Genomic DNA, 10,298 nt, shown 5'->3' on the forward strand with positions numbered 1-10,298 from the left:
GGTTTATTTCTCTGTAGGTGATGGCTTTGTTATGGAAGGTTTGGCAATCGCTTCCTTTTAGGTGGTTGTAGAATTTATCGTTTCTTTTCTGGATTTTGATAATTAGCGGGTATCGGCCTAATTCTGCTCTGCATGCATTATTTGGTGTTTTACGTTGTACACAGAGGATATTTTTGCAGAATTCTGCATGCAGAATCTCAATTTGGTGTTTGTCCCATTTTGTGAATTTCTGGTTGGTGTGCGGACCCCAGACCTCACAACCATAAAGGACAATGGATTCTATAACTGATTCAAGTATTTTCAGCCAGATCCTAGTTGGTAAGTTGAATTCTATGTTCCTTTTGATGGCATAGAAGGCCCTTCTTGCCTTGTCTCTCAGCTCGTTCACAGCTTTGTGGAAGTTACCTGTGGCGCTGATGTTTAGGCCAAGGTATGTATAGTTTTTTATGTGCTCAAGGGCAACGGTGTCTAGATGGAATTTGTATTTGTGGTCCTGGAAACTGGACCCTTTTTGGAACACCATTATTTTTGTCTTACTGAGATTTACTGCCAGGGCCCAGATCTGTCAGGGCCCAGGTCTGTCAGGGCCCAGGTCTGACAGAATCTGTGCAGAAGATCTAGGTGCTGCTGTAGGTCCTCCTTGGTTGGTGACAGAAGCACCAGATCCTCAGCAAACAGAAGACATTTGACTTCAGATTGTAGTAGGGTGAGGCCGGGTGCTGCAGACTGTTTACATTACATTTAAGTCATTTAGCAGTCTCTCTTATCCAGAGCGACTTACAAATTGGTGCATTCACCTTATGATATCAAGTGGAACAACCACTTTACAATAGTGCATCTAAATCTTTTAAGGGGGGGGGGGGGGGGATACTTTATCCTATCCTAGGTATTCTGTTCTAGTGCCCTCGCCAATTTGTTGATATATATATGTATGTATGTATTGAAGAGGGTGGGGCTTAAGCTGCATCCCTGTCTCACCCCCCAGCCCTGTGGAATGAAATGGGTGTTTTTTGCCCATTTTAACTGCAAAATTGTTGTGTACATGGATTTTATAATGTCATATGTTTTTCCCCCAACACCAATTTCCATCAATTTGTATAGCAAACCCTCATGCCAAATTGAGTCGAAAGCTTTTTTTAAATCAACAAAAGCATGAAAAGGCTTTGCCTTTGTTTTGGTTTGTTTGTCAATTAGGGTGTGCAGGGTGAATATTTGACATTTGCTCAGTACATTATTTTCACTGAGGAAATGTACAAGTCTGCTGTTAATGATAATGCAGAGGATTTTCCCAAGGTTGCTGTTGACGCATATCCCACGGTAGTTATTGGGGTCAAATTTGTCTCCACTTTTGTGGTTTGTGGTGATCAATCCTTGGTTCAGAGGGTTAGCAAGGGTTAGGAAGGGTTCACAGAGGGTTAGATAGGGTTAGGTAGGTTAAATAAGGTTGGTTAGGTTAGATAGGGTTAGATAAGGTTAGGGTGGGTTAGGTAGGGTTAGGTAGGTTAGATATGGTTAGGTAGGTTAGGTAGGTTTAGGTAGGGATAGGTAGGGTTAGGTAGGGTTAGGTAGGTTAGATAGGGTTAGGTAGGGTTAGACAGGGTTAGTTAGGGTTAGGTAGATTAGATAGGGTTAGGTAGTTTAGATAGGGTTAGGTAGGGTAGATAGGGTTAGATAGGGTTAGGTAGGTTAGATAGGGTTAGGTAGGGTTAGAAAGGGTTAGGTAGGTTAGATAGGGTAAGGTAGGTTAGATAGGGTTAGATGGGTTAGGTGGGTTAGGTAGGGTTAGGTAGGGTTAGAAAGGGTTAGGTAGGTTAGAAAGGGTTAGGTAGGGTTAGATAGGGTTAGGTAGGTTAGATATGGTTAGGTAGGTTAGGTAGGGTTAGGTAGGGTTAGATTTGTTAGATGGGGTTAGGTAGGGTTAGGTAGGGTTAGGTAGGTTAGGTAGGGTTAGATAGGGTTAGGTAGGTTAGACAGGGTTAGTTAGGGTTAGGTAGGTTAGATAGGGTTAGGTAGTTTAGATAGGGTTAGGTAGGTTAGATAGGGTTAGGTAGGGTTAGATAGGGTTAGGTAGGGTTAGATAGGGTTAGGTAGGTTAGATAGGGTTAGATAGGGTTAGGTAGGTTAGGTAGGTTAGATAGGTTAGATAGGGTTAGGTAGGTTAGCTAGGGTTAGGTAGGTTAGGTGGGGTTAGATGGGGTTAGATGAGGTTAGGTAGGGTTAGGTAGGTTAGATAGGGTTAGGTAGGTTAGATAGGGTTAGGTAGGTTAGATAGGGTTAGGTAGGTTAGATAGGGTTAGGTAGGTTAGGTTGTCTGTAACTCTGCTGTCTCCTCTCTAGACCATCCTATTCTATCTAACTCTCTCCTCTGTCTCCTCCCTCCTCCAGACAACCTTCTCCTGAACCCGTTGGCATCCTACAGTCACTCTAACCCTCTAACTCTACTGTCTCAACCCCCCCTCTCTCCCCTCCTCTCTTCTCTCCCCTCTTCTCTCCCCTCCCCTCTCTCTCCCCTCTTCTCTCCCCTCCTCTTCTCTCCCCTCCCCTCTTCTCTCCCCTCTTCTCTCCCCTCTCTCCAGTCTGGCCTGTCACTCCTCTAATCCCCTGTCGCTCCTCCAGTCCTCCCCGTTCCTCCCCCAGTCCCCCCTGTCCCTCCTCCAGTCCTCCCTGTCTAACCCTCTTCTCTCTCCAGTCCCCCCTGTCCCTCCAGTCCTCCCTGTCTAACCCTCTTCTCTCTCCCCTCTCTCCAGTCCCTCCTCCAGTCCTCCCTGTCTAACCCTCTTCTCTCTCCAGTCCCCCCTGTCCCTCCACCAGTCCTCCCTGTCTAACCCTCTTCTCTCTCCCCTCTCTCCAGGCCACCCTCTCACTGCTCCTGGACCATCTGAGCCTTGTTGCCTCCTACAGTGACAGTAACCGGATGAACTGTCAGAACCTGGCTGTGTGTTTCGGCCCGGTGCTCCTGACCCCAACCCAGGAGTCCTGGAGACCCACTGCACCAGGACAGGGAGGGCAGGTCGGGCACGGGGGGAGCTGTGGAAGGGGCGGACGGAGTTTTGCTCACAGTGAGGAGATTGCCAGTGCTGTGGACTTCAAGAGACACATCGAGGCCTTGCATTACCTCCTGCAGCTTTGGCCCAGTAAGTGTCTGTTGGTGTCACGGCTGTTCGAAGGAGCGGACCAAAATGCAGCGTGTTCGTAGTTCCACATCTTTTATTCAATCATGAAACTGAATGCAATACACATAAATACTTGAAAACCACAAAAAACAACAAACCCGTGACGCAGAGAGGAAAACACACTACTCAAAAGATAATCACCCACAAAACAGGAACAGAAAAACCCCTACTTAAATATGATCTCTAATCAGAGGCAATGAGGATCAGCTGCCTCCAATTAGAGATCAACCCCAAACAATCCCAACATAGAAATAGAAAAACTAGAACTTATACATAGAAATAGAAAACATAGAACAACCCAAAACACCTCCTGTCACTCCCTGCCCTACTCTACTATAGAAAATGACATCTTACTAGGGTCAGGACGTGACAGTTGGTACAAATTAGGCCGACATATCCAACGGGCCAAACTGATGGATATGACCTCATTACAACCAGAGAAATAGCTTTGTTACGTCATTTCAACCAGTCTTCCTGCTTGGTAGTGATACTGTACTGTAAAGGGCCTTCGGAACGTATTCAGACCCCTTGACTTTTTCCACATTTTGTTACATTATTCCACATTTTATTACGTTATTCCACATTTTATTACGTTATTCCACATTTTGTTACGTTATTCCACATTTTGTTACGTTATTCCACATTTTGTTACAGCCTTATTCTAAAATGTATTACTTCGTTTTTTCCCTCATCAATCGACAGACAATACCCCATAATGACAAAGCAAAAATAGTAAAAAAAAAAGAATTTAGCAAATTTTTTCAATATAAAAAACTGAAATATCACATTTACATAAGTATTCAGATCCTTTACTCAGTACTTTGTTGAAGCACCTTTGGCAGTGATTACAGCCTTGAGTCTTCTTGGGTATGACGCTACAAACTTGGCATACCTGTATTTGGGGAGTTTCTCCCATTCTTCTCTGCAGATCCTCTCAAGCTCTGTCATGTTGGAGGGGGAGTGTCGCTGAATGTTCGATTGGGTTCAAGTCCGGGCTCTGGCTGGGCCACTCAAGGACATTCAGAGACTTGTCCCAAAGCCACTCCTGCGTTGTCTTAGCTGTGTGCTTAGGGTGGTTGTCCTGTTCGAAGTTGAATCTTCGCCCCAGTCTGAGGTCCTGAGCGCTCTGGAGCAGGTTTTCATCAAGGATCTCTCTGTACTTTGCTGTGTTCATCTTTGCCTCGATCCTGACTAGTCTCCCAGTCCCTGCCTCTGAAAAACATCCCCACAGCATGATGCTGCCACCACCATGCTTCACCGTAGGGATGGTGCCAGGTTTCCTCCAGATGTGATGCTTGGCATTTAGGCCAAAGAGTTCAATCTTGGTTTCATCAGACCAGAGAATCTTGTTTCTCATGGTCTGAGAGTTCTTTAGGTGCCTTTTGGCAAACTCCAAGCGGGCTGTCATGGGCCTTTTACTGAGGAGTGGCTTCTGTCTGGCCACTCTACAATAAAGTCCTGATTGGTGGAGTTCTGCAGAGATGGTTGTCCTTCTGGAAGGTTCTCCCATCTCCACAGAGGAACTCTAGAGCTCTGTCAGGGTGACCATTGGGTTCTTGGTCACCTCCCTGATAAAGGCCCTTCTCCCCCGATTGCTCAGTTGGACCAGGCGGCCAGCTCTAGGAAGATTCTTGGTGGTTCTGAACTTCTTCCATTTAAGAATGATGGAGGCCACTGTGTTCTTGGGGACCTTCAATGCTGTTGAAATGATTTGGTACACTTCCCCAGATCTTTGCCTCGACACAATCATATCTCGGAGCTCTACAGACAATTCCTTCGACCTCATGGCTTGGTTTTTACTCTGACATGCACTGTCAACTGTGGGACCTTTATATAAACAGGTGTGTGCCTTTCCAAATCATGTCCAATCAATTGAATTTACCACAGGTGGACTCCAATCAAGTTGTAGAAACATCTCAAGGATGATTCATGGAAACAGGATGCACCTGAGCTCAATTTCAAGTCTCATAGCAAAGGGTCTGAAGTCTGAATGCTTTTGTAAATAAGGTATTTCAGTTTTTTAAGTATTTTTTTTATTTTTACCCGTTACGCACTACAGCACTCGCGGGTCCCGTTCCGTGAGCTTGTGTGGTCTACCACTTCGTGGCTGAGCCGTTGTTGCTCCTAGACGTGTCCACTTCACAATAACAGCACTTACAGTTGACCATGGCAGCTCTAGCAGGGCAGAAATTTGACGAACTGGCTTGTTGGAAAGGTGGCATCCTGACTCTCGGGGGCTCCCGAGTGGCGCAGCGGTCTAAGGCACTGCATCTCTGTGCTTGAGGCGTCACTGCAGATCCTGGTTCGATTCCAGGCTGTATCACAACCGGCCGTCATTGGGCGGCACGCAATTGGCCCAGCGTCGTCCGGGGTAGGCCGTCATTTTAAATAAGAATTTGTTCTTAATAACTGACTTGCCTAGTTAAATAAAGGTTAAATAAAAAAATTCTCATAAAAATTTAAATGATGGTGTCACGATGAAAGTCACTGAGCTCTTCAGTAAGGCCATTCTACTGCCAATGTTTGTCTATGGAGATTGCATGGCTGCGTGCTCGATTTTATACACCTGTCAGCAAAGGGTGTGGCTGAAAAAGTATGTGGACACCCCTTCAAATGAGTGGATCTGGCTATTTCAGCCACACCCGTTGCTGACAGGTGTATAAAATCGAGCACGCCGCCATGCAATCTCCATAGACAAACATTGGCAGTGACTTTCGACGTTTACTATTTTCCTTCAAATGAGTGGATATATATAATTTCATTTGCAACAGTGGGATGTGTTTAGAACATTTAACACTGGGTTTGAAACCTTTCTTCTCTTTGCTTCCTAACTCCTTAGTTCCCACAGACAGAGTGACAGACAACTCTCCCACCCTCCTCCAGCCCTCCTCCAGTTCAGACGTGCCTTCTTCCCTTCCTAGCCCCATGCCCCATAACCCCCTGCGGCGGCGCTGCCAGCGTGGCCTGTCGCTGCCTCTGGACCTCCCGGGGGACGAAGTGGGCGTGGTGTCGCGACGTGGGCGGGGCCGACTGGAGAGCCCGCCCTGTAACCGGTACGCTGGCGACTGGAGCGTGTGTGGGCGGGACATTCTGTCCGGAGGGGATGCGGACTACGATGAGGTGGCAGGGAGCGACAGTGAGGAAGAGGAGGAAGAGAGGGAGGTGAAGAAGGTGGAGTGGACTCAGTACGTAGACGACTTAGTCTTGGATTTTGACGCCCCATTTACCTGCAGACTTAGTCTCAAAGACTTTGATACGCTGATATCAGACCTGGAGAGAGAGCTGTCCAAACAGATCAACATCTGTCTCTGAGAGGGAGAGGGAGGAGAGGAGGGGGAGAAGAGGAGAGGGGAGAGGAGAGGAGAGGAGAGAGGAGGGGAGGAGAGAGGAGGGGAGGAGAGAGGAGAGGAGGAGAGAGGAGAAGAGGAGAGGAGGAGAGAGGAGAAGAGGAGAGGAAGGGAGGAGGAGAGAGACAGATTGTATTATTGAAGGTCAGGAAATTCTAGTCTTTATTAGGAAATGACCAGACGACTTAGTCTTGGATTTTGACGCCCCATTTACCTGCAGACTTAGTCTCAAAGACTTTGATACGCTGATATCAGACCTGGAGAGAGAGCTGTCCAAACAGATCAACATCTGTCTCTGAGAGGGAGAGGGAGGAGAGGAAGAGGAGAGAGGAGGGGAGGGTAGGAGAGGAGAGGAGAGGAGAGAGGAGGGGAGGAGAGAGGAGAGGAGGAGAGAGGAGAAGAGGAGAGGAAGGGAGGAGGAGAGAGACAGATTGTATTATTGAAGGTCAGGAAATTCTAGTCTTTATTAGGAAATGACCAAAGAAAGACGACAAGCAATGGTATTTGCTTCAGTAATGTTGATGTGTATTTAACTGTTCCAATATGTTTAAAATGCTTCATTCCTGGTGTTTTCTTATTCCAAATGCTGGTTCTTCTAAAAACAAGTGATAATATTCTAGTCTTTGATAACACAAGGACACCTTATTTGTAGAGACATCGACCAGCAAAGTTCTAAAAAAATCAAAAAATAAAATAATAATAAATCCTTGACAATTCATTGTTTGTAAAATCCTAGTTTCTATGCCATGTAAGGCTGCAATGCTCGCCTGTCAGTTTGACTGTTATAGACGTTTGCTCTGTTATGTTGTCAGTCAAATGTTTGTGCCAAAAAAGTATTTATTTATTTCTCCCATTCGAAAGAAGTCCATTTAAGGTCTATTTTTAGAAGGATTTGTTGATGTAATTCCAATTATTTATTCTTTAAATTCCAGTGAAGGATGAAGGATAGATCTTTATTCATTTTGGACAAATAATGCATTGAAAATGTACAGTACCAGTCAAAAGTTTGGACACAGCTACTCATTCAAGGGTTTTTCTTTATTTTTACTATTTTCTACATTGTAGAATAATAGTGAAGACATCAAAACTATGAAATAACACATATGGAATCATGTAGTAACCAAAAAAGTGTTAAAACAAATCCAAATATATTTTATATTTGAGATTCTTCAAAATAGCCACCCTTTGCCTTGATGACAGCTTTGTACACTCTTGGCATTCTCTCAACCAGCTTCTCCTGGAATGCTTTTTCAACAGTCTTGAAGGAGTTCCTACATATGCTGAGCACTTGTTGGCTGCTTTTCCTTCACTCTGCAGTCCAACTCATCCCTAACCATCTCAATTGGGTTGAGGTTGGGTGATTGTGGAGGCCAGGTCATCTGATGCAGCACTCCATCACTCTCCTTCTTGGTCAAATAGCCCTCACACAGCCTGGAGGTGGGTCATTGTCCAGTTGAAAAACAAGTTATAGTTCCACTAAGCGCAAACCAGATAGGATGGTGTTCCGCTGCAGAATGCCTTGAATTCTAAATAAATCACTGACAGTGTTACCAGCAAAGCACCCCCACACCATCACACCACCTCCTCCATGCTTCACGGTGGGAACCACACATGCAGAGATCATCCGTTCACCTATTCTGCGTCTCACAAAGACACAGCGGTTGGAACCAAAAATCTCAAAATTGGACTCATCAGACCAAAGGACAGATTTCTACTGATTTAATGTCCATTGCTCGTGTTTCTTGGCCCAAGCAAGTCTCTTCTTCTTATTGGTGTCCTTTAGTAGTGGTTTCTTTGCAGCAATTCGGCCATGAAGGCCTGATTCACGCAGTCTCCTCTGAACAGTTGATGTTGAGATGTGTCTGTTACTTGAACTCTGTGAAGCATTTATTTGGGCTGCAATTTCTGAGGCCGGTAACTCTAATGAACTTATCCTCTGCAGCAGAGGTAACTCTGGGTCTTCCTTTCCTGTGGTGGTCCTCATGAGAGCCAGTTTCATCATAGTGCTTGATGGTTTTTGCGACTGCACTTGAAGAAACTTTCAAAAGTTCTTGAAATATTCCGTATTGACTGACCTTCCTGTCTTAAAGTAATGATGGACTGTCGTTTCTCTTTGCTTATTTGAGCTGTTCTTGCCATAATATGGACTTGGTCTTTTACCAAATAGGGCCATCTTCTGTATACCACCCCTACCTTGTCGGAACCCAACTGATTGGCTCAAACGCATTAAGAAGGAAACAAATTCCACAAATGAACTTTTAACAAGGCACACCTGTTAATTGAAATGCATTCCAGGTGACTACCTCATGAAGCTGGTTGAGAGAATGCCAAGAGTGTGCAAAGCTGTCATCAAGGCAAAGGGTGGATACTTTGAAGAATCTCAAATATAAAATATATTTTGATTTGTGTAACACTTTTAATGGTTACTACATAATTCCATATGTGTTATTTCATAGTTTTGTTGTCTTCACTATTATTCTACAATGTAGAAAATAGTAACAAATAAAGAAAAACCCTGGAATGAGTAGATGTGTTCAAACTTTTGACTGGTACTGTATAAATTAAATTTGATTTAGATGTCAAAAAAATATACGTTAGTTCAAGTATTAATATGTCTGTCAATCAAATTCCAGGTTGATCTTGAGACCTGATTGTGAATGAATGAACTGAGTTGGATTTAGACACGAGCACAAGCCTTCCAGCTGAATTCCAAGACACACACACACACCGACTCATTATAAAACTGGCTTTCAGCTGAATTCCAAGACACACACACACACACCGACGACTCATTATAAAACTGGCTTTCAGCTGAATTCCAAGACACGCACACATACCAACGACTCATTATAAAACTGGCTTTCAGCTGAATTCCAAGACACACACATCAACGACTCATTATAAAACTGGCTTTCAGCTGAATTCCAAGACACACACACCAACGACTCATTATAAAACTGGCTTTCAGCTGAATTCCAAGACACACACACACACACCAACAAGTCATTATAAAACTGGCTTTCAGCTGAATTCCAAGACACACACACACACCAACGACTCATTATAAAACTGTCTTGCACTTCTGTACTAAGTAACAATAGAGTAGTAATACTTGTAATATTTTGTTATGTTTTGTATTATTTTGTAATAATTTTGTATTATTTTGTAATATTTTGCTGCTTACTCTGCTATACATTGTTGCCGTAAACAGCCATGTTATTGTGATATTTGTGCATGGTACAATCATATTTTGATAAGTGTAATTTTTGAAGCCACGGAAGGAATGCAACAGCCATATTACAGAGGCAGTTGGCTCCAAAAATGTTTCAACTTCCTGTTTTTTTGTTTTTAGTATTTGTGCTGTTTATTGTATAAACACTATTACATGGTATTGTACATCTACAATAAGCACTTACATTTTGTTGATGTCCTATGCATATCGTAAACCAAGTGTTAAAATACACTCTTTTCGTTATAACTGGGCAGTATCGTATGCCATACAGTGTTATCAACCCAAAGAAATAAAGCACAGTATTATACTTACAGATGAGTGTGAAGCTTGTCTTCTTCCCGTCCACAGTAGGAACTTGACTGGGTGAGGAGTCTTCCTGAGCAGCTTTTACACAACCACATCTGCCTCTACAAGATCTCTTTCTCATAGAGGCCTAGTAGTAGTGGATCCATCCACTAGGAGTTGTTTTATCATGGGGAACTGCTGCCCTCTGTAGTGGATCCATCCTCTAGGAGTTGTTTTATCATGGAGAACTGCTGCCCTCTG

General features: G+C 44.0%; 1 protein-coding gene across 1 annotated transcript in view; it reads left to right on the forward strand.

Moving 5' to 3' along the window:
* LOC106577370 (rho GTPase-activating protein SYDE1) overlaps positions 1-10,065 on the forward strand; it is a 196,267-nt gene extending 186,202 nt beyond the window's left edge. Inside the window, exons 8-9 of the mRNA XM_082964999.1 lie at positions 2,852-3,134; positions 6,013-10,065. Coding sequence (XP_082821125.1) covers positions 2,852-3,134; positions 6,013-6,485 — 756 coding nt within the window. The 3' untranslated portion in view covers positions 6,486-10,065. The remainder of the gene's footprint in view (positions 1-2,851; positions 3,135-6,012) is intronic.
* Positions 10,066-10,298: the final 233 nt, after the last annotated feature.

This window comes from Salmo salar, chromosome 18, assembly GCF_965601325.2.
Source record: "Salmo salar chromosome 18, fSalSal1, whole genome shotgun sequence".
NCBI lineage: Eukaryota > Metazoa > Chordata > Actinopteri > Salmoniformes > Salmonidae > Salmo > Salmo salar.